The sequence below is a fragment of the Pongo pygmaeus genome, chromosome 17 (genome assembly GCF_028885625.2).
Source record: "Pongo pygmaeus isolate AG05252 chromosome 17, NHGRI_mPonPyg2-v2.0_pri, whole genome shotgun sequence".
NCBI classification, from domain to species: domain Eukaryota; kingdom Metazoa; phylum Chordata; class Mammalia; order Primates; family Hominidae; genus Pongo; species Pongo pygmaeus.
The window spans coordinates 23,268,751-23,293,638 of NC_072390.2; the positions used below are offsets into that span (position 1 = coordinate 23,268,751).

Sequence of the window (24,888 nt, forward strand, 5' to 3'; positions counted from 1 at the left end):
TTTAGTTTAAATAGTTTAAAGATACTTTAGCTGATTTCTTCTTTGCTAATTCTTTAAATCATTTTTATTATGAGTGGTATATTCAAGTCCATGTTAGGCAATGTCCACTCAACGAACATATTGTCAATAATAATATCCCCTGCCTTTTTTTTTTTTTTTTTTGAGACAGAGTCCCACTCTGTCACCCAAGATGGAGTGCAGTGGCGCGACCTTGGCTCACTGCAACCTCTGCCTCCCACGCTCAAGCGATTCTCCTGCCTCCGCCTCCTGAGTAGGTGGGACTACAGCTGCATGCCACCACACCTGGCTAATTTTTTGTATTTTTAGTAGAGACATAGTTTCACTGTGTTAGCCAGGATGATCTCAATATCCTGACCTCGTGATCTGCCCACCTTGGCCTCCCAAAGTGCTGGGATTTTAGGTGTGAGCCGCCATGCTTGGCCGCCTTTGTACACAATGAAGGTGGCTCTCACTGACTATCCCAAGGGCCTGCTCCACAGGTGTGTTGGTATCAGAGGACAGGATGAATGGGCATCCATGCTGTCACCTGGTGACCAGGGATGTGGCTGGAAGACTCTGGGGGAATAATGTCAGTCATGGACTCAAAGTTAACTAGTCTGTGATAAATACCAAAACTTTCCAGAAGACAATAAATAGATCCATGACTTCCTCCAATAAAAAATCACCTCTTCTACTTAAACTAATGGCATCTAAAACTACTAGGAGTAAAACCTTTGTCCAAATTGTGAAAGTGTTTTACCCCAAGAAGGCAGACCAAGTGTCCAACATTTTGAGGTATGTATGACAGGAAGTTTTGCCCAGTTTCTGAAAGTGACCTTAAGGGCCAGCAAAGGGAGTCACCCACTTTACCACTAAGAGTGGCAGTGACAGCCTTTAGCACAACCACAAAGAAGGCTTTTCATTCACACTAAGTCATGAAGTGTAAAGTTTGCAAGGCAACTGGGCAGCCGTTCAGCTTCTCACCACTCTGAATGGTTCCACGTTTCAAATGATCATATCTGTGTGCTTGAAGAAATAGGATCCAGGAAATTTAAAGCTGGAGACTTTCGACTAAATCTCAGGCTAGAACTGAGCACATGTTGAAAGCCTAACTAGAAGACAATAAAATGATTGATTTCTCTCAGTCTTTGTCTCTTGCTCTTTAAAAAAAAACAGCAACTTGAACCTCAGAGTTGAGACTTGAAGCACAGCGCATTTGGTCATGTCATGTGCTAGAATGCAGATGCTGTGACAGGCTAATGGATACCAGGAATTAGAAAGCAGGGTGCAAAATCTTTGAGGTCCAGAATAAATTTAGCAGGACTTAATATTGCATCCCTGAATTTTTAGCAGATGGGGATGACTTATAATGGAATATTCTTTTTATCCTTCATATTTGACTTGTCAGTCTATTAAGAAGCTGCCTCTTTACACAGGCTAAGTCATAACTGCAAATCCTATTTGAATAAGCATTTGATTTATCAGAATTTGGCTTAATAATACATTAAAATACTATCTAAAAAATAAGGCCTCAAATCTCATGTAATAGCTAGAAAGAATTGTAAGCATAGGATTATATAAGATAATGTCAGTTTAGTGAAATGATATATTGTTTTATTATGTAAATAACCCTTTTCTACTCAATTTAATCTTCATAATACAACTCTTCTTATTTAAGATTTCAGATCAGGAACCTTTCTCCCAGTTAGGATTGATTCGTAGATCTGCTTCTGAATTAAAACGAACAAATGAACAAGACCACAGATGTGTCAGTTGAGAAAGAACCTTTGATGACATTTGAGGAGAAGGGTTTCCTTGCTGAAGTTGGCTCTCAGTAAAATGCAGGAGCAAGGCACAGGCTCCCACTGCACTGCCATCTCCACTTCCACTGGGGGTTTTATGGGGAATCCTTGGATTTTTGAACACCTTTAAAACACCAAACTTGAGCCTTATCTAATCAGTGAAGATTACAGAAGACCCAAGAGTCTTCCCCAGGGATTAGTTGCTGCTTTAAAACAACACTGCTTTTGAAAAGGAATTCTCACAGGCACCAGCAGATTGAGATAAATGAAAGAAGAAATAATGCCAGCAAACACTGTTCTTTCAGTATCCTTAAAAACCAAACATTCCAAAGTGCAAACTCCAAGATTTATAAGCAGCAGGAAATATGCTGTGGTGTCAAAAATAAAATAAATCCCCTGCTTATTTTGGCCAGGTACTTTTATTCCTTTCAGATTCAAGTCCAGATTGTCACACGGAAGCAATTTTTCCTTGTGAATTAATCTAAGAAGATTCACCCACCACCCTGTTCCTCCTGGGCTACCTGATGGGCTGGAACATGACAAGAGAATAAAAATCAATTATGTAAAATAGCCCCAAACAAATGTAACTGAGAAGGAAAATAATTCCATAATTATGACATTTAGTATTTTCAATGTCTCTAATAAATAATGTTTAGAGTATCTGTCCATCTTATTGTTATCTTTAAATAATGTGATTAATAATACATAAGGCTTACATATTCAAGCAAATTTTAAATGGAAGTGAAGTAGCCTAAATCTATCTCTGAAAATTGAAATCAGGAAGAAAATGTGACTTTAGAATTAACCCATGTGACTGCATTGTGTTCTTTTCTTCATCAGATGAATGGCACCTCGTCATGACCTCACAGCCGTGGCTTTTTGTTGATCAATGTAGGCTTTCTTAGTCCTATGGTAAACAGCATTTGTCCTTGGTCAAGTAAGTTATTTTTATAAGAAGCTTTGTAAATCATTCATGGTTATCTGTTATGAATGGCACAGAAGAGATTCTTTTACTGAGTGGGTTGGCCTCAAAATATCTTCCCATTTAAGTTTCAGTAATCCTAAGAGGAACATTGGAATTTGAAATTGCACTACTACCTCTCAAATTGGAGAAGGACAAAACGAGCAGAGCAAATAGCAATTTATCTAAGCAAGCAAAATGAGCAGGCACTGTGGCAGGTGCTTTTTATTAGAAATTTTATTTAGCATTCACAACTACTAGGTGATATAGTATTAGTGTCTCTCTTTTGTAGAAGAAGAAAGAGAAGAAACAATTGTCTCAGCATCACACACTAGGCAGCCTCCATGTCTGACTTCTAAGTCCACTCAATTTTCAATAATTATCCTTTCCCCTCCTTCTATAGTTGTTATTTATGAGGATAATAATGCATGTCGGGCTTGAAATCTGGATGACGGGTTGTTGGTTGCAGCAAACCACCATGGCACATGTATACCTATGTAACAAACCTGCACTTTCTGCGCATGTATCCCAGAACTTAAGTTAAAAAACAAACAAACAAACAAACAAACAAAAACTTGCCTTTACAAATCATAAAAATAACAAATACCCAGTGTGAAGAATCTGAGTTACTGGTTTACTTTCCCCAAACTTAGGCAAATTTTGGTAAAGATTATTTAAATAAAGTCATTTTCAAACTGTAAATGTAAAAAATAGTCAAAATTTAAATCCTCTGTCTTACAATTGTAATGTCAACAAGAAGAAAAAGCACTCTTCCGTTTTTAGGGCACTAATGCATGCCTTATGGTGTCAAGTCTTGAAAGTAAGATGTAAGTGGTTAGTAGCGACTTTGACTTTACTATAATTACTGTTACACCAAGCATCATTTTAACATTTGCCTTAAAAATAGCAGAATATTGATAAGCAGGTGATTGCATATCTTTTACCCATAAGAGTTTTAGACAATATATATATTTTTTAAGACAGAGTCTCGCTCTGTCACCCAGACTGGAGGGCAGTGGTGCGATCTCGGCTCACTGCAACCTCCACCTCCTGAGTTCAAGTGATTCTCCTGCCTCAGCTTCCTGAGTAGCTAGAATTACAGGCATGCACCATCATGCTCAGCTAATTTTTGTATTTTTAGTAGAGACAGGGTTTCCCCATGTTGGCCAGGCTGGTCTCGAACTCATGACCTCAGGTGATCTGCCCACCTGGGCCTCCCAAGGTGCTGGGATTACAGGTCTGAGCCACAGTGCCTGGCTAGACAATATCATTTCTAGTTTGCATAGGTTTATTGAATTATATCCCTCCTTTATTGTTTTTTAAATAAGCATACAAGGCAATTGTTCTGCTTTCTTGTGAACCACATAAATCATTTTCCATAAGTGAGAATTTTCCTCCCTCAATACCTTAGTGGTTAACATTCTCAATATAAGTAACTTCAATTAACTTCAGTGTTATAAGTTTAATATCTTGCCAAAGCTTATGACTGAAAACATTTAGTATTTGCAAGCGTTTTGCATCAAATGTCCAAATCAAATATTTTAGTCACTTTTTCCTTTATAAATGTTATCTTTCCACTAATAAATCAATTACTCTTTAAATTGATGTCAGCTAACCTCACCTAACAAAGTACAGTTATTAGAACATAACAGTGTCCTGAGGCTGGTCAGGGGCAGCGTGAGAGCCGTCTGATAGCTCTCATACCCAAGGGCGAAAATAGGACAAGCTTCCAATTCAGCAGTTGCTCCTGAAACCTTTCAACCAGCTAGCAAACATACATTTCATTCATTATTTTTACCTTTTTAAAATTCTCACACTTTTCCAAATATGTATGTTTTTCCTCCTTGGAGTGCTTTAAAACAACTTGATCAAAGCATGCCAAGTTAACACCACTCCACTGAGCAGGACAAGATGCACAGACTGGAAAGCTGCCCTGCAAGGAGGAATTTATTTTTTCCCCTAAAACTACCATGTTACTTCTTTAAATATTCTGCAATAACTAAGGTACCCAGACCAATTGAACCATAACACTATGTATGACCTTGCACGGTTAGCCTCCGAGATAATATCACGTGATAGTTTGGGGTGGTGGGTCAAAGCCTGGCCCTTACCTATGAACACCCCTGAGCCTGTCTTCTCATGGCTAAGGTGTGGACCAGAGTGTCTGCCCACTGGGACTGCACGAGGGTGTCATGCAATGTGACAGTAAACATTTATGTCAAGCACTGTGAATCATAATGTGCTCTGTATGCTCAGCTGTTATTATCATAGTTCTGCAACTTATTAAGGGTCAAGTCCTCAGAAATCAAAGAAGGAAGAGACATGGAGTTGGATTTACCAATTCTTCATTTTCAAACTCCAGGTTACTCTGTGCTGCTTCGTCTGTCACAGGTTTCTGAACAATGTTTCTACAGAGAAGCCAGATGGTCAGACTAGCAATGAACATCCCGATGTCAGGTACAAACACTCTGATCCCATTGCCAGCATCAGCTCCCTTTAAGCTATAAAGGAAAAAAAAGGGGGAGGGGAGAAAATTTAGTTCTTATATTTCTATGGTTAAACTGCCTTATAGGATGTTTTGGTCTTCTTAATGATTTAAAATAAAAGATGCTCAGTTTCTCCTTAGAAGGTACAAGAAAGCTTTTTATTGACCTCAGTGTCTCACAAAATCTACACATTCAGGAAGATTCCAGTGTTCCCTGGAGTTTCAGAAATATTATAAAGAACTCTTGAACCAATTCTCACTCCTAAAACGTCCTAATGGACTATGTTTTTGTTAAATAAACCACATGTCCAGTACAAATGCAGTTGTTTGCAATCTAGCTGAAGCAGTCTAAAACTAAATACATACTAGCAGCTAGAAGATATTTTACTTTTGATATAAGTCAAAGATACAAGGAAAATAGAGAAAATGTTAAAGTAATCCTGCAATCCAGGACCTCTTCATTATTTTGTATACTTGGTTGATTTTGTCTTCTGTATTGTTCCAAGAAAGGTGGATCCAGTACATTTTTTCTTTCAATCCCAGAGAAACAACACTGAACTTAGAAGGTCTGAGTTCAAGTCCAAGTCTGAAACTTAGTAGCTGCATCCTGCTGGGGGCTTCTCACAGCCATCTGTTCTGCTGTGCTGAAGAAGTAATACTATTTGCCTTCCTTATTTTGTTCAAGTTACATGAGATACTAGGTCATGGTTTTAGAAGAAAATACAAATACATACACATGAAATAATGTTTGTGAAAGTTCTTTGTAAAGAACGAAACACATATTTTCACTAAGCCTACATTTTGAGAAGAGCAGCATCAATTGACCTTTAGATAATTTTCACACATATAGGGCATTTTTTGTTATAACTGAGATCCTGAAACAAATATATTTAATAATATAGCAGGCAGCAAAGGCCAGAAGGTGAAGTGGAGAGTAGAAAGGGCTTCAACTGGAAAAGGAGGAGAGATCTGTCTGGGAAGGTAATACAAACACCATCTGTGATTTTGGGAGGCATCCAAGGGTAATGAATATGGGAATGAGAGACAGTATACTGAGTTGCCAGCATAGTTGGCCAGCACACATCACCTCAGCTGAAATGTGTTCTGGCTAAGCTCACTCTGCTGCAAGACACCAGAGCTTAATAGGCACTGGCAGACTTCTCACACCATTCAGCACACGACATGTCCCTCATGTCCAGCCATGTCCCTCATCTGGTGCTAGACGCCTGCCCTGTGTGTCTTTGCAACACTGAGCGACTGGGCTTGCAGTGCTCTAGTGATGTGTAGTGCTATAACCACAGTGTCTATTATTATTATTAAAAGCCACATGAAGAGCGATTCCTGTCATGTTCTCTGCTCAATCATATAATATAAAATAAGCTGTAACAAGAAAAAGCTAATGAAATGACTAGGTGATATGAAGAAAAAGTTATACAGACTTAGGTTTACAAAATGAGTTTAAAATAGGGAAGATACAGGTAGAGGAGTCAAGAGTGTGTACCAGCATTAAAACTTCTGGGGAAGATAAGACGATCCACGGAAAAATCAAGCATAGAACTTCAAAGGAGGGTTAAGTCTTTGAAAAAATGTTTATCAGAGATACAACTTACTTCGGGAAAGGAAGCAAAAGATAGAGCAATATGCCATGTAAATAAATACATACATATATATATTCATATGCACTTTAAGTGATTACACACTGTATTTGTTTACATTATATATTATATATTTTGGTGAAAACATTTAAAAATAATAAATAGCAAGAACCTTGGCATCTAGAAATAGCTACTGTTAATATTTTGGAAAATAAAAGTTATCAATAATACCTATCATTTACTGAGCAGTTACTTCGTGGTAAGAGCTTTAGACACATTACTAATTAATCCAACCAACCATCATATTGAGTTAGGCATTATTATCCTTCTACATGTGAAAAGACTAAGGCTTCAAAAGGCAATCTAACTTCCCAAAAGCCACATAGAGAACAGAATTATACTCCATTCTCCTTCACGTTCACTTTTATGCTTTCAACTGCTTTCCCATGTATGTATCCACATGGCCTTCCTTTCCAATCTTCCTTTTATATATGGATGTGCATATTTATAGTTAACAAAACTAAGTTCATTATTTACCTACTGTTTGCAAGCTGATTTGTTCATTTAACATGTCATTAACATTTTTACAATTCATTGATGATTTATTTTTATATATCATCATACTAATGGACAGACAGTATTTATTTAACTAGTCAACTACTGTTATAAATAGAATGTTTCCAAGTATTTGTTACTATAATATACATAAAAATTAAAACTTAATTAAAGAGTCTTCTAATCTAGGATCTCCTAGGAATCAATCTTCAATCTAATCAGATTTGCTTTAAAAAATGGTCTAGCCTGAAACTATGAAACTACTAGAAGAAAACATGAAAACTGCTAGAAGAAAACTATAAAACTACTAGAAGAAAATATGAAACTACTAGAAAAAAATACTGTGGAAACATTTCAGAACATTAGTCTGGACAAAGTTTTTTTGGGTAAGACCTCAAAAGCACAGGCAACAAAAGCAAAAGTAGACAAATGCGATTATATCAAGCTAAAGAGTTTCTGCCCAGCAAAGGAAATAATCAATAGAGTGGAAAGACAACCTAGATAATTGGAAAAAATATTTGCAACCTATCCAGCTGAAAGGAATTAATAATCAGAATATATAAGAAGCTCAAACAATCTAATAGTAAAAATAAACAACCAATTAAAAACAGGCAAATGACTGAAATAGACATTTCTCAAAAGAAGACATACCAAATGGCCAACAGCTTATGTAAAAAAATGCTCAACATCACTCATCATCAAGGAAATACAAATCAAAACCACAACGAGTTATCTTCTTACCCTAGTTAGAATGGTTATTATCAAAAACACAAAAAAAATGCTGACAAGGATATGGAGAAAGGGGAACCCCTGTATACTGTTGGTGGAAATGTATAATAGTGTAGCCACAATAGAAAACAGTACGGAGGTTCCTCGAAAACTTAAAAATAGAACTACAATATGAGCCAGCAATCCCACTGGTAGGTATATACTCAAAAGAAAAGTAAATTAGTATATCTAAGAGATATCTGCACTTCTATATTTACTGTGGCACTATTCACAATACTCAAGATATGGAATCAACTTCAGTGTCCATCAACAGATAAATGGATCAAGAAAATGTGCTATATATACACAATGGAATATTATTCAGCCATAAAAAAGAATGAAATCCTGTAATTTGCAGCAACATGGAAGAAACTAGAGGTCATTATTTTGAGTGAAATAAGTCAGACACACAAAAACAATGTTCTCATTCATATGTCTGAGCTAAAAAAGTGGATCTCGTAGAGGCAGAGAATACAGAGAGGTGGTAACCAAAGGCTGAGAAGGATGGCAGGAAGGAGGAGCGAGGAGTAGTTGGTTAATGAGAACAAAAATAGACTTATATAAAAGGAATAAGTTCTAGTGTTCAATAGCAGAGTAGGATGACTATATTATTAATAATAGTTTATTGTATATTTCAAAATAGCTAGAAGATTTAAAATATTCCCAACACAAAGAAATGGTAAATGTTTGAGGTGATGGATACCCCAGTTACCCAGATTTGATCACTTTATATTGTATGAATATATCAAATATCACATGTACCCCAAAATATGTACAATTATTACAAATCAACTTAAAAAATGATCTGGAAGAGGAACTGTCCTGTGAAAGCTTCATTTTTACAAATTGCCTCTAAACTCTTACCACATTTAAAAAAATGCTTGTGTTAAAGGTTTTAACAGCAAATTCCTTTCATTTGGAGAAAGAGTAAGAAAATCCAATTAAGAGAGCTTCATCCAAACTACATTTATATTATAGTAATGAAATCTGATGAAAGAATTCATCATAGGAAAATTGCAGAGATTCATTGTATACTTTTAAAGTCTACCTAACATGATTGAAAAGGGTAAACTAGAATTAATGCCATTAGAATGAGAAAAAATGGGGATCAAGGAATGAGAAAAAATGGGGATCAAGAAAAGAGACCAGTAAGAAAAAAGGCCAGGCTTGGGTGGCTGTTTCAGTGTGGGGCTGAGGTCAGGAGTAGTAGTAGGTTGGTACTACTCAGGTGGATTTTTGGCAATCGATTATTATAGCTCTTTCATGGAAAACAAATTGACTGTGTCATTTTATGAAAAGCACCATCCAAGTACAGTCGAGAGAAAAAGACTTCTTAAATTAAAGTAACAAGAACTCCAGCTGTGGCCTCAGCTGCTTCTTACACCACAACAGACAGAGCAGGAAAGCCAGAGCCTTATACGTTTCCCACCTGTGGATTGCATTAAGCCCCAATTTGCAAACATCACTTTGAGGCAACAGTCTCAGCTTTGTGCTTCTTGGTCCCAAAAGAGACATTTTATAACATACATATATTAAGGGAATAAATGAATGTAGTTTGCTAAAGCAATTACTCCACCCGCTGTGATAGAATTTAGCTACTGAATCCAGAATTGGGCTGCGACCCCTACTTAGAATGGAATCATTCAGCCATAGAGGTGCTAAACTATTAACTACTACTCTTGGCTTGCTGAGTTAACAAAGCAGTGCATTCATAATACTGCCATTGCAGAAACAATGATACTTTTGAAAAGTATGCACAATAAACAGGTCATAGTCTGACTGATATGTCATTTGGAGACCATCTTATCAATCGTGTTTCCTTCTTCAGTGCTCACTAAAGTACATTCATCAGAATGCCAGTCCTCAGAAATGCATTCCATTAAAACAAAACAAAATAAGACAAAAGAGAAAAAAGAAACAGTCATTGGTCCAGTAAATGTGAGAAACTCACAATGCATACTATTATACTAAAAGACTTGAGAAGTTCTGTAGTAAAACAGTTTACATTTATTTGACCTGGAAACCATTTCTTACCAGTTTCTTCTAAGACTATTACATGCGACAGAGCTAGTGTGCAAGGAGCAGCTTTTGGGAAGTGCTGGGCTAAAGAATCTTCCTTGGTCTCTGTTTCTCTTTGAAATGAATGAATAATTTGGAAACTATACTAACATACATAATTATACACATACCTTCTCTATACATTTAGTTTTTAATAAGCCTTTAATAATTCGGAAGTCGGTAAATCTCATTTCATTCCCTAATCGCCCAACTACCCATCCGTTCACTAAGTCAGTCATTGAAATTATGGAGCTGGATGAGAATTAGAAATAGTCTAGTCCATTTCCTCATCTTACAGATTGTGGAAACCAATGAGTTTTGAATGGCTGGTTCAAATACAGTTAGAGACAGAGCCTGACAGCAAGCTCAGAATTTTTACTTTCTCACTTTGTGTTTGGAGGCAACACTCACTACATGGGCTCCCCTTGCCCATCGTCCACCTAATGCAACAGGCCTCCTCAACCCACCACTGCTCAGAAGATGCTCTCTCAGGGGCTGCCCCTGCTCTCCCAACTGCAAGGCCCAAGTGAGCCATTCCAATTCTCATCACATTCCACCTCCATGCTGCATTTAACAAGCAAGACCAACCCCTTCTACTCTCAAATCTCCGTTCCCGTGGTTTTCTGACGCTCTCTTCTAATTGTCTACCTACCTATGAATATCCATGAAAACTCATGTTGCTGGGAAGCCCCACTAAGAAATTCTGAATTTGGTTGTAGCCACCAGACTCTTCTCTACATCCTACTTAAATGTTGATGAGTCCACAAAATTCTGTTCTGCATTTATTTTTCTTCTCATTCTACATGATCACCCTGGATGATATCCATCCCCAAGGCCCTAATCAGCATCCACATGGTGACTTATTCATTCATTTCAACCAGAATCACAGATCAATGAACATTCTCTAGCACACCATTTCCCAAAAGCTGTTTCATGAACACTGGCTCTTTAGAATGAAATAGTGTTAGATTAAATTCTTAAGAAATGGTTTTAAGGGCAAATAAATGTAATACCCAGTCCAACTCGTCTGCTGAGAAACATTAGCATATATCCATTTTCCTACTGGATATCTGTACTTCAGTATCCCATAGATTTTCTATTCAGTGTTATTCTTACTCCAAATTAGCTCTTCCTCCTATATTCCTAATTTTAGAAAACAGCGCTGTCATCAACCTAGTGACCAAAACAGAACCTGGAAGCTTCCATTCTCTCACTGAAAGACTGGAGGAGATTCTGACTTCTAACATCTCCTTTCCCAGCCCTCCCCTTTATCCCCACAGCCCGGTCTGGCCTCTGGGTGATGGCAGCAGCATCCTGATGATTTCATCTCAGGTTGTCCCCTCTGCCAGCCAGGCCTCCACATTAATATCAGAGTTTAGTTTTCAGCAGCATAAAGCTGATCATGTCAACCCCACGGCCCACAGGAAACATCCACATTCCTGAGCGTGACACGGGGCCCTCCACATCCCAGATCCGGTTTCCCTTATCTCTTGCCATCATTTCCCTCTACCTCAAATTCCGGCCATACTGAATGCACATACCCAGAAAGCGCCAGTGTTTTCCCTCTGAGCAAGTGTGCAGTCTTCTCCCTTGGCCAACTTCTCCCAGTATGCTTCAGGTTCTCCTCATCTCTAAAAACACACCTGCCATGTCTCCTCTGTGAAGCCCTTCCTAACTTGCTCCTCCACACCCATTCCATAATAGAATGGACGGCCATCCCTCTCACATGCTCCATCAGTAGATGTTTAACACTGTGTCACTCACTGATTTACCAATCGGCCTAACAGAAACCCTTGCCTGTTTCATCTGTTTCCCTGGGGACCAGCATGGTAGATGGTGCAGTGTAAACCATCAGTAAAGGCTGGCTGGATGCATGCTAGCTCCAGGACATATCGTTGCCTCTTCAAATATTTGTTCTTTTCTTTTTATCATGATAGTTTGTGCAAAGCACTGTTGAAGAATTAGATGAGACACCTACCATAAAGAGCTCTGTAATTCAGCTCAGGGAAGATAATACACAAACACTAAGAGGAGAGAACATTACTGTTGCCTGATAATGGCATGGAGATCGCAGAGAGTTTACAAACAAAGTTTCAGTTATCTGCACACGCAGATTTCATTGTCAAAATTGGAAGCTATAAGTCATTAAGACATATGTTCATAGTTATTAAATAAATGTGTTGGAGAAAATATTTCAAGAACAAAAGAAATGAAGTGTGTCTAATGAACATTAAATGGCTCAATTTGACAGAATTTTTAATTCACTAATTCAAAAAAATTATTAAGCATTTACTATGTGCCAGGCACTGTCTCTAAGCACAGAGTATTGGTTGTGAAGTTATATATGAAGGAAGTAAAGTCAGAAACACAGGGTAAGGTCAGACCATACAAAGCTTGGATATTTTGGAAAAAAAAAAATCACATAACCGGAACTACAGAAGGACCTGAAGCAAAGGACAAACATGATCACCAAGGAAATGAAGGCCACAGGAGAAACAGTGACGTGGCTGCTGGTAGTGCAGGTGGTGTTTTCACAATGAGTGTCAGGTGTGGTTAGGACTTTCAGGTGCAGAGGTGAGACTTTAAACTGAAAGCCACATGGAGTTTGTGCCTGGGAGCAAAGTCATGGCTGATGAGGTAGGTTCGAGAGTTTTCTTCTCACGTGTTGGCTAAAGTCAAGAAAGTAAATTAGATTATCCAGGGATAGTGCATAGCACAAATATGTGTGTAAGGTTCTCTAACCTAATCATAAGTATACACTACAGGGCATTTAACAATAAATTAAATTTTATTTCAAGCCAATTCTGCATGGAATCAGGCTAACCAGGTTTTGTGTAGATGAAGTCCCATTTTAATAAATCAATGAGACCAATGTGTCCATTTTTCCATAAAATGACCTGAGCTGCCCTGTTTTCCAAGTGCATGACAATGACACAATGACATGTTTTACACAGAAGCACATGCTAAACTACCTCAAACATCACGTTCTCTCGAACAGGTAAAAGAGTCCTTTCCAATCTTTTTTTTTTTTTTTTTTTTTTTTTGAGATGGAGTCTTGCTCTGTTGCCCAGGCTGGAGTGCAGTGGCGCGATCTCGGCTCACTGCAAGCTCCGCCTCCCAGGTTCATGCCATTCTGCTGCCTCAGCCTCCTGAGTAGCTGGGACTACAGGCACCCGCCACCACGCCTGGCTAATTTTTTGTATTTTCAGTATAGACGGGGTTTCACCGTATTAGCCAGGATGGTATCGATCTCCTGACCTCATGATCTGCCCGCCTAGGCCCCCCAAAGTGCTGGGATTACAGGCGTGAGCCACCGTGCCTGGCCTCCAATCTTGTTAGAGTCATACTGATCTTATTTGTTCAGACAGTGATTATACCCCTTGAAAGGAACTCGAGGAAGCGGAAATTTCTAAATAACCTGCCTGTCCATAAAGAGGAGACTAGGCATTAAATTATGGCATATCCATCAAATCAAATACTACACAGCAATAAATAAGTACAAGTACATGTGTGATTCAGGTCTACATCTATGAATACGGGTGTATATCATAATGGTGAAAAAAATGAGAAATATGCAAAATATAGATTACTTAGGGGTTCATGCATAAAAACTACTATAAAAATGACAAACGCCTGTTTCAACGCAGGGGAGAGGGATACAATTAACGGTATTGGTAATGTTCAGGTTCTTAAGCTTGGTGAAAGCTGGTTGGTAGATACAAAAGTGTATCTTTAATACTTCAGACTGTTTTTAAAAGCTGCAACAGTCAGACTGCTTATATTTTCCTGTGTAGAACAAATATGAAAGATACTACACCAATTACTTTGACTGGGACAATGACCAATTGAGGCACTGATGGCCATGCCTGAATTTGGTCTGATAAATTTATTAATCAAATTCAATTGCCATTCTCCTGTCAAAGACCAGAGAAGAAGCAAGACAGGTGGATATGCATGGGAAGACCACTTTATTTTTCTAAGTTTCAATTTCTCACCTTACAAAGTGACTTCTTAGGATCTTTCTGACTCCAAAATTTCATTTCTGCCATGAATACCCAAAATAAGGTGGCAATGAAATTTAGCTGAGACCAGGAAAGAAGAAAAATGTTGGAGTTTCAGGTATTGCTGGGAGGCATCCAGGTGAGAGGACCATCAGTCACCTTCAGAAGTTCACAAAGAACGAATTTTGGGGGGAAGATCAGAGTTGGTGGAAAGGTCACCTTCAACTGAATTACAACAACATGACTAAAATGTCAAATGAGCATTGTTTAAACAAATAGGAACTATTAAGATGGTTCCCTAGTGGCTTCTGAAGTTCACACACTGAGAGATAGTCTACTTTTGTTTGTCTTAAATATGACTCTGATGCAGGTGTCTTTAGTCACTTGGCTTCAATAACTTTAAAGGCAGACAAATAAAGTGAATGTATATATAACAGCAAAAACTCAATAAAATGATAGGACCCCTGATTTCCTTTTCAACTGCTTCCCACATACCATATATATGATTTTGATATGAGAGAGAGAAACTATGTTTATTTAATATCTGACCTCATATAGCAAGTCGTGTGTGGCAAGACTAATATATTTGGTGTAAATAGAGAAAGGTTTAGATTACAAACTCTGGAAAGAAATGTAACATTTATTGAGAATCACTTCCATTATTCAAATCAAGGGATTCCAAAGTTAATGACGCATTAGCGAAAACAAACAGCTTGTTTCTGTGAAATTAGGTACCTTTTTTTAAACCACAAAACAGTCATTAAACGCAGATATCTAATTACCCTAAGGTATGAATTGTTGCTGGATTTTCAGGAGATATATAGATATGTATGTATGTATGATGTATTTTACATTGGTGGCTGGATTTCTGTGAGTGCTTTCAATGTAAAGCACTGATTGAGTATCTGAATCTATTAACTTTACTGTGAGAGTTGCTAATTTCCATTTGGAACACACAGTACTTTATTCTCCTAAAAGGGTATACTGGTTATTTATGAGGCAGCAGGTCTGTTGAAAGAGTCCTAACTCCCTGGACCTGGCGGAGGGCACTCACAGAGGTGAGAGTAGGTTACCGGGCCAAAGGGACCATCGCTTACTTGCCTTTATGCACTCTGCTCCTCAGGAGTTTGCTGAAACTGCCTGGGACTGACTCTTCCCAATTCTGTGCTCCATGAAAGATTATTACTAGCTTAGAGTCTACCACAGTGGGAACATCAGATCATGGAAATTGGTATAAATGCTGCAAATCAGTATTTTTTTCCCTACAGAGCCAGATGTTAAACATTTACCAACACACAACTGCTGCTATTGAACGACTACAACAAACAAAAGAATTGAACAACAACAACAAAAAAAACTCCAAAACAATAAAACTCACTCCTTTTGTCCTGTGACTCTCTTAGATAAGTCATTAAAAATACCCCCAAACCTACAGCGTCAAATCCAAAGTCCTCCCTCAGCTGGGTGATCAGCCCCACGACAGTGCTCTTTTTGTTGCCATATTCAACATCACTTCTTGCTGATTCTAAACTGACACTCTTTCTTCCAGGCTCCTCATCATCCCAGGACAGTGACAGAGTCATTCCAACATCCAGATCTCTGCTGATGCAGTTTCTATCACTTTGAATTTTCACCCGCCTCTTTTACACTTATTCTAATCAAAACTAATGTGTGCCTTCTTAACTTGTTGAGGGCAATATTTAGGTACGGACAAGGTCATACACAGTACCCACTCGTCTCTCATCCTGTCACCTTCTCCAGGGATCTGAGAGCTCCCCATGTGTTCACTTGGCTGATTCTGTGACCACGGCAGGACTATCGCCAAGAGAAGTCCACAGTGGCCTCTCTTTATCCCGAAATCCCCTCAGAAATACTTTCTTATTGCTTAAGAAAAATAATGACAAAAATTCAGTGACCCAAGGCCTTTCTCCAGTTACCTCCTGCCCAACTTCAGAGAACTGTTCTGCCTCTTCTTGCATTTGACTTCTGCCTTCCTTTCTAGTTCCACATCTTTTAATCTCAACTAGTAATATTTCAAAAACAACATTTGGGAATTGACAAATTGTATTTAGTAAAGACATTAAAAATCTAATATATTAACTTCATTTTACACATACAATTACATTCAAACATATGAAATACAGGAAGCATGTTATCATAAAGACAGTTCTTTCTTTTTTATGTAAAGGTTTTCATTTAAAACATTTTTTCCCATTATCTCCTTCTCCTTTCCTCCCTGGCCTCTGGTAACCACCAATCTACTCTACTTTTATGAGATCCATTATTTTAGCTCCCACATATGAATGAGGACATGGGATAGTTGTCTTTCTGTGCGTGGTTATTTCATTTAACATAATCACCTCCAATTCTATCCTGACAAGATTTCATTATTTTTTTCATGGCTAAGTAACATTCCATTGCGCATATGTACTACTTTTTCTTTTTCTTTTTTTTTTTTGAGATGGAGTCTTGCCCTATCGCCAGGCTGGAGTGCAGTGGCGTGATCTCGGCTCACTGCAACCTCCACCTCCTGGGTCCAAGCGATTCTCCTGCCTCAGCTTCCTGAGCAGCTGGGACAACAGGTGCCCACCACCACCTCCAGCTAATTTTTATATTTTTGGTAGAGACAGGGTTTCACCATGTTGGCCAGGATGGTCTCGATCCCCTGACCTTGTGATCCGCCCAACTCAGCCTCCCAAAGAGCTGAGATTACAGGCGTGAGCCACCGCGCCAGGCCTAACATTTTCTTTATCCATTTATCTGTTGATGGACACAGGTTGATTCTATATCTTGGCTATTGTATATAGTGCTGAATAAACATGGGAGTATAAATATCTCCTTGACATACAAATTTCCTTTCTCTTGGGTATATACCCAGCAATGGAATTGTTGGGTCTTATGGTAGTTCTGTTTTTAGTTTTTGAGGAAGTCCATACTATTCTCCATAATGGCTGCACGAATCTACATTCCCACCAAGAGTGTACAAGGGTTTCCTTTTCTCCATATCCTCACCAGCATCTCTTGTTGCTTTTGTTACTGTTATTCTTGAATTTACAAATAAAAACTATAGATCTTTATTATGTAACTAGGCATACATTAGATATACATATAACTATACATTAGATAGAGAAATACATTATGGAATTATGAAATCAAGTGAGTCAACACAGACATCATCTCACATACTTATCTTCTTTTCATGGGAAGGACACTTAAAATCTACTCTCTTAGCAATTTCCAAGAATACATTAGTAACTAGAGTCATCATGATGTACACTAGAGGTCTTGAACTTATTCTTGCTGGTGTACCTGAAATTTGGCATCCTTTGACCAACATCTGTCCAATCCTCCCCACCTCAGCCCTTGGTAAGTATCAGTTTACCCTGTTTCTATGAGTCCTACTTCTTTTTTTTTTGTTTTTTGTTTTTTGTTTTTTTTTTTTTGAGACAAAGTCTTGATCCGTCACCCAGGCTGGAGTGCAGTGGCACGATCTTGGCTCACTGCAAGCTCCACCTCCCAGGTTCATGCTATTCTCCTGCCTCAGCCTCCCAAGTAGCTGGGACTACAGGTGCACACCACCACGTCCGGCTAATTTTTTTGTATTTTTAGTAGAGACGGGGTTTCACTGTGTTAGCCAGGATGGTCTCCATCTCCTGACCTCGTGATCTGCCCACCTCAGCCTCCCAAAGTGCTGGGATTACAGGCGTGAGCCACTGCATCCGGCCTATGAGTCCTACTTCTTTAGATTTTACATTTACATGTAATCGTGATGATGTGATATTCGTCTTTCTATGCCTGGCTTATCTAGTGTCCTCTAGATTAATCCAGGTTGTTGCAAATGAAAGGATTTCCTTCTTTTTATGGCTGAATAATATTTCATTGAGTATTTATTCCACATTTTCTTTATTCATCCATTGATGGACACAGGTTGATTTCCTGTTTTGGCTATTGTGATTAGTGCTGCAATGCATTTGTCTTTTTCTTACTTACTTTCTGTGCGTTTGCAAGGGATATTCCGTCCTCCTCCAACCCTACTTATTCTTTTTAGCTTATTGTTTGGAGTCCTCAAATCCTTTATATATGACAAAGGGGAAAATTCCACCATAACAGGCACAAAAACAGAGCCACAGCACATGGTTCGCATCCTGAAACAGCTTGCCTTCCAAGTGAGAAGCAAAGCACTGGTCACATTGCCTGGCTCGTGAGCCGCCTGCTTCTTGGAGGTGGGGCATAAGATACCATGAATGACCACCAGAAATCCCCATCCTTCTACCACACTGGCAGTGAACACAGTGCATCACATCAGCTGTCCCCCCTGCTGGAATTAGTGCTCGAATAACTTGAGAAAAATTAACTAAAATTAATTTTACTAAAAGAAGATAAGATACACAGTGGGTGGCTGCAACAGAGTAGCACATTTATCCTCTTTATAAACACTGGGTCAGGAGAAAAAAGCAAGAATCTTTGTATGTCACTACTAGAAGATAACAAGGAAGAGGGAAAACAGCATGAACTTTGGACTTAAAGACCACAAACTGGACCCATTCCTTCTCATTTAATTTCACAAATATGTGTGAGTGTCTATCATATCACAGACATTTTGCCAAGCCCTAGGCTGACAGTGCTGAGAAAGCCAATGTGCTTTGTATAGGCCTGTGTATCTTAGGAGAGGCTGATATGGAAGAAAATACATTCCCGAAAAACAGATGAATGCAACACCACACGTGTGTGGCAAGCTCAGCATAAAGAGGGAATAAAGCCGGGCGCGGTGGCTCACGCCTGTAATCCCAGCACTTTGGGAGGCTGAGGCGGGCAGATCACGAGCTCAGGAGATCGAGACCATCCTGGTTAACACGGTGAAACCCTGTCTCTACTAAAAATACAAAAAATTAGCCGGGCGTGGTGGCAGGTGCCTGTAGTCCTAGCTACTCAGGAGGCTGAGGCAGGAGAATAGCATGAACCCGGGAGGTGGAGCTTGCAGTGAGCCGAGATGGTGCCACTGCACTCCAGCCTGGGCGACAGAGCGAGACTCTGTTCCAAAAATAAATAAATAAATAAAAAGGGAATAAAACACTGTATTTGTCAAGGAGGTGATAGGAAGAGTTCCCTCAGTTGGTGAAGTATGTGGTGGGGTTTGAAGGCAGTCTGAAACAACATGATGTGTCCACAGAATTATAAGCAAAATGATTTTCTTGTGATCTAAAAATGAGAACGAATGGTAGGAGGGAGGTTTGAAAGGTAGCAGGGTCAGGGTCAGCAGGAACCTTGACTGTCTTCCTAAGTGTTTGGAGAGGTATTGGGGAACATTTTATAAGCCACTCTCTTGTTATGTGAACATAAGGCAAGTTATTTAGCTTCTCGCTTTCCTGAATTACAAAGTGAAAAAAAATAATGCATCCCTCCTAAGAATGTGAGAGTAAACCAAGCTATTTGCTCTGCTCATAAATGGCCTGCTAGAAGAATTTCAGATGAGTGGCAGAGGCTGGGCTTGGGATTGGACAGGGCTGTGGGCGTGGATTAAAAATGAGCCAGGGTTTGTTCCTATTCAAGTCAAGTACATAGGTTTAGAATCGAGGAGCAAACAAAATGTCAAGTGCAAAGAATCAAGAAGAAAATAAAGCCAGAATCCGAAGAAAACCTCACGCAAAAGAGAATGTGTAAATAGGACAAGCAGTTTGGGAGATGGATAAAAAGACAAAATCACTAACACACACACACAAAGTGTGGTGAACCAAGCAAGTGGAAACTCAGTCCATATTCAGGAAGTGTGTGCTGATGGTGTTTTGTGCATTTGTGCATTTTGTGCATTTGTGTCAGATAAGTAAAGACAAGACAACTGCAGTGTGTGTACAGTATCCACCCTCATCCTGGGATGAGACATTTCAAGAACCGCAGTGGATGCTTGAAACTGCAGATGGTACCAAACCCTATACATATATATATGTATATATATATATACACACACATATACATATATATATGTATATATATATATACACACATATACATATATATATATATATATATGTAATCCCCAGCATTGGGGATTACAATTCAACATGAGATTTGGGTGGGGACAAATGTCCAAACCATATATATATATGTATATACATATTATGTATATATATATGTATATACATATTATGTGTATATATATATGTATATACATAATATGTATATATATGATGTTTCTCCTATACATATATGCCTATGATACAGTTTAATTTATAAATTAGGCACAGCGAGAGATTAACAATAACTAATAATAAATTACAGTAATTATAACATTATACCATGATAAAAGTTATGTGAATATGATCTTTTTTTCTCTCAAAATATCTTATTGTGCTGTGCTCACCTATTTTCAGACCATAGTTGAGCATAAGTAATGAAACCATGGAAAGTGAAATGGCAGATCAGGGGGAACTACTGTACTTTCCCCAAATAAGGACCCTCTAATAAGTTACCACTGTATTAGGCCTTTCTTGTCTTGCTATAAAGGAATACCTGAGATTGAACAATTTGTAAAGAAAAGAAGTTTAATTGGCTCACGGTTCTGAAGGCTTTACAGGAACTACGGTGCTGGCATTTGCTTGGTGTCTAGGGAGTCCTCAGAAAGTTTTCCATCGTGGCAGAAGGTAAAAGGGGAAACAGGCACATCACATGCCCAGAGCAGGAGCAAGAGAGATGGAGAGTTGTGGGAGAGTGGGGAGGTGACACACTTTTTTTTTCTTTTTTTTTTTTTTTGAGACGGAGCCTCGCTGTGTTGCTCAGGCTGGAGTGCAGTGGCAGAATCTTGGCTCACTGCAACCTCCGCCTCCCGGGTTCAAGCGATCCTCCTGCCTCAGCCTCCTGATTAGCTGGAACTACAGGCGTGCAATAGCATGCCTGACTAATTTTCTGTATTTTTAGTAGAGACAGGATTTCACCGTGTTAGCCAGAATGGTCTCAATCTCCTGACCTCGTGATCCACCCGCCTCAGCCTCCCAAAGTCCTGGGATTACAGGAGTGAGCCACCACGCCCGGCCAATACACATTTTTAAATGACCAGATCTCCTGAGAACTTGCTATCACAAAGACAGCACCAAGCCACGGAGAGATCCACCCCTATGACCCAAACACCTCCCAGCAGGCTCCACCTCCAGCATTGGAGATTACAATTCAACATGAGATTTGGGTGGGGACAAATATCCAAACCATATCAACCGCCATACAATCTTCCCAAACAGGAAACCAGCATTGACACGACACTGCCATCCAACGTGCAGTCCATTCACATTTTGCCACACGTACTCACAGCATCTTGTACTTGTTAGTGCCTGGGATCTCACTGGGAAGCATGTGTTGCATTCAGTTTTTTGTGTCTCACCAGTCTCCTTCATTCCGGGACAACTCCTCAGTCTTTGTCTTTCATGCCCTTGACAATCTGAATGAGTACTGTCTTTCATTATGGAGGATGACCCTCAACCTGGCTCATGAATTCTTGCAAAACATACACAGACATGGTGCTGTGCTGCTCTCAGTTCAACACACTGGGAGGCACACGTCCCCAGCCCATCCCACTGTGATCACCTGGTCGAGTTGGCATGCACCAGCTTTGTCTGCTGGGTCGTCATGTTTACTTTGTATGTGATTTGAACTTTGTAAGGATATATTCTGAAATTGCATCAATGTCCTCTGCCTTATCAAGCTTCCATCCACCAACCTTAGCAGACATTAATGACTCCTGCCTGTATTAACTGTCATGATGGCTGCCTAGTGGTGGTCATTGGTGCCCCTACATATGAATTGGTATTCGGCTGCAAGTAAGCACTTCCTCTTACCTCCAATAAATCAATTTCTTAGCTAAGTAATATCATTGTGGGTGCATGAACTTCTCTTTTATTAGACAGACTGTATTTGGAACTACAATTCTGATGCTGAAATTGCCCCTGAGTTGTGAGGGCCCCTCCACGCTGGCTCCTGAGAAATGTCCTTGTCATTCACTGAGCATTGTCCTACTTTCTGACACAGTAAGGTTTTTGGGCCTGTCTTCTACTTTCTCTGCTCCAAGCCTTTCTACTCTCTGGGCTCCATTCCTTCAGAAAGCCCTATTTTCTTTTTGTGCACCCTGGTATTCAGAGCTGGGCTCTTGGAGTAGCATTGTTACTGGGGCAACATTGCTTCTGGGTCCTCTTATTTGACAGAGTCCTTTGCATATATTTCCACACACATGCGTATGCCTTTACAACTATTTCCATATCTTCTTGTGTATCTGTGTTTTTAAAACCCACGTGTTCATTCTGGTACTTTCAACTTCAGTTTAACAGCTCAGGATTCTTTCTAGCCTCTGCTTTGTAAATCTTTGCTCTGATAGTGACAAACATGGCTCCCATTATCTTTAACATATTTAAGTTAAGTTCCCCATCAATGATTTGTTTAATGTGACTAATTCCCAATCCAGGGCAACTGCCACATCCAGCTGTCACTTCTGCAACCTCCGAGACAGAGCCACTTTCTCATACGGGGTACACTTCCACCAACACCTCCATGCAACCCCTGTCCCTCAACAACCCAGTTTTTCAGAAACCTAGCATGCTGCTACAGCCAACAGTTCAAGGGGTCATTTCATGATCCTAATGTGCACACTTTGTGGACACCAAAATCTCAATTCTTGATGGGAAAAGGAAGGAAGGAAAAATGGAAAGGCAAGGAATGATGAAAAGGCATTTTATTGATTCTTGGTAAAAAGAGGCTGAGAGACAAGAGATGGAGAAGAGAGAGGAGGACAGACACAGGTCCGCCCAGGTGTGCACAGGTACTTCCATCACCTGCAATCTTCTAGGTTTCAAATTCAGCTTTCATTCTTCCCCAAGTACTATCAGTTTTTTCCCCTTTCTGTAACTTGTCTATTGAATAAACTACCACTGAGCAAATGTTCAAGATAAGGAAAATAGCAGCAACTTAATCAGAACTGCTGCCTATTTAGTAGAAGTAAGAGTGTTCTTGTTAAGCTACCTTGAGAAATCTTTGGATTTTGATAATGAATTATTTTAAGGCTTTTGGACACAATGGTTGACCCTGAAAACTATAAAATGTGACTCTAATGTCTTTATTTGCAGATTCAGGAAATTAATCATGAGTATTTAGACTATGTTTTTGGAAGATGATGGTTAAGGGCATTTAGAATAATAATCTGCACTTTACAGTAACCTCATAGGTGCTGGGTTGTTCTTTATCAACTTGGTCAAGCTGAGGATTGTCCCCAAAATCCCAACACTTCGTGGCTCTGAATTAGAAATGACCAAAGAGACATCTACCTGTGTGTGACCTGGAAGGTACAAGTGAAGCAGGACAACTGTTTCTGAAGCTCTTTACACAGTGGATGACAGACTAACAAGGAGGTGTCAGGTAGGGTCCCTCATCCTCATTCTCCTCCCTAAGAGCTGCCCAGGGGACCACAGCAGCCCCAGGTCCACTGCCAGATGCTTGGCTGCCACCCCGTGGATGTGGTAGCCACACAGAAGAAAGAGCTCCCAAGGACCTTTCCACGGGCTCCCCATCGGGGTCCCACTTTAACTGCTGACGTCTCAGGTTGACTGGTTAGTCACCATGTCTCTGTCTTTCCTCTTGGACCTTGGCTCCCCAGCACTGTCCATAATTATACGCAGCCTAATTCCTGAGATAAATTCTTTATCTCATAACAGAGCAAATCTGCTCCCCCATCAAATTAAAGCATCCTACTTTGATGCTTTAATTGGCTAGCAAAGCTCTTGTGAAGTATTGCAAAATGGAAAGCCAGTAAAATCTTCTCTGTTTAAACTACAGCCCATACAGGGGAAGCTAGTGATTTACTCCTATTTAGTGAGGACACAGTCTCAGGGTCTCCATTTGCTTGAACTAAAGTGTGAGGATTATGAATGTAATCCACAGTACACATTTCTAGGGCAGAGCAGGCCTCATTTGTCAATGTGGCTGAGTCTGCAAGTGCCATGAAATATAGCATTTGTCATTTTTTCAGGGAACAGCTTAGAGTAAGCAGCTATAACAAGAATGTATTAGTCTGTTCTCATGCTGCTAATAAAGACATACCCAATACTGGGTTTATAAAGGAAAGAGTTTTAATTTACTTACAGTTCAGCATGGCTGGGGAGGCCTCAGGAAACTTAAAATCATGGCAGAAGAAGAAGCAAACACGTCCTTCTTCACATGGAGGCAGCAAGAGACGTGCAGTGTGAAGTGGGGGAAAATTCCCTTATAAAACCATCAGATCTCATGAGAACTCACTCGCTATCATGAGAACAGCAGGGAGGTAACTGCCCCCATGATTCAATTACCTCCCACCAGGTTCCTCCTATGACACATGGGGATTATGGGAACTACGGTTCAAGATGAGATCTGGGTGGTGACACAGCCAAACCATATCAAGGAATAAGCTTCTAATTTGCTTCTGAGCTTACCATCCCTCCTGCTGAGCACTGGTCTTTAGCCTGGTGTTTTTCCAAATGCAGGTCATGAATAATTAGCATATTATAAAATAAACTTAGTGGGAATCAACCAGTACTTTCTTTTTTCCGTAATATAATAGAACAAAGGAAACAAAAAATATATCAAATCTCCTTGCATGTGGTAAGAGTAACTATTTTTTTTCCTTTGAAAGTTTGAAATCACGTGTTGTACCAGA

The 24,888-nt window shown here is 39.4% G+C and overlaps 1 protein-coding gene across 5 annotated transcripts in view; it reads right to left on the reverse strand.

Moving 5' to 3' along the window:
- The window catches only part of PIEZO2 (piezo type mechanosensitive ion channel component 2), a 480,117-nt gene that overhangs the window by 195,444 nt on the left and 259,785 nt on the right, over window positions 1–24,888 (reverse strand). For all 5 annotated transcript variants that reach the window (XM_063653383.1, XM_063653380.1, XM_054461214.2 and 2 more), the window contains exon 5: window positions 5,102–5,264. In XM_063653383.1, the coding sequence (XP_063509453.1) occupies window positions 5,102–5,264 (163 nt within the window). The remainder of the gene's footprint in view (window positions 1–5,101; window positions 5,265–24,888) is intronic.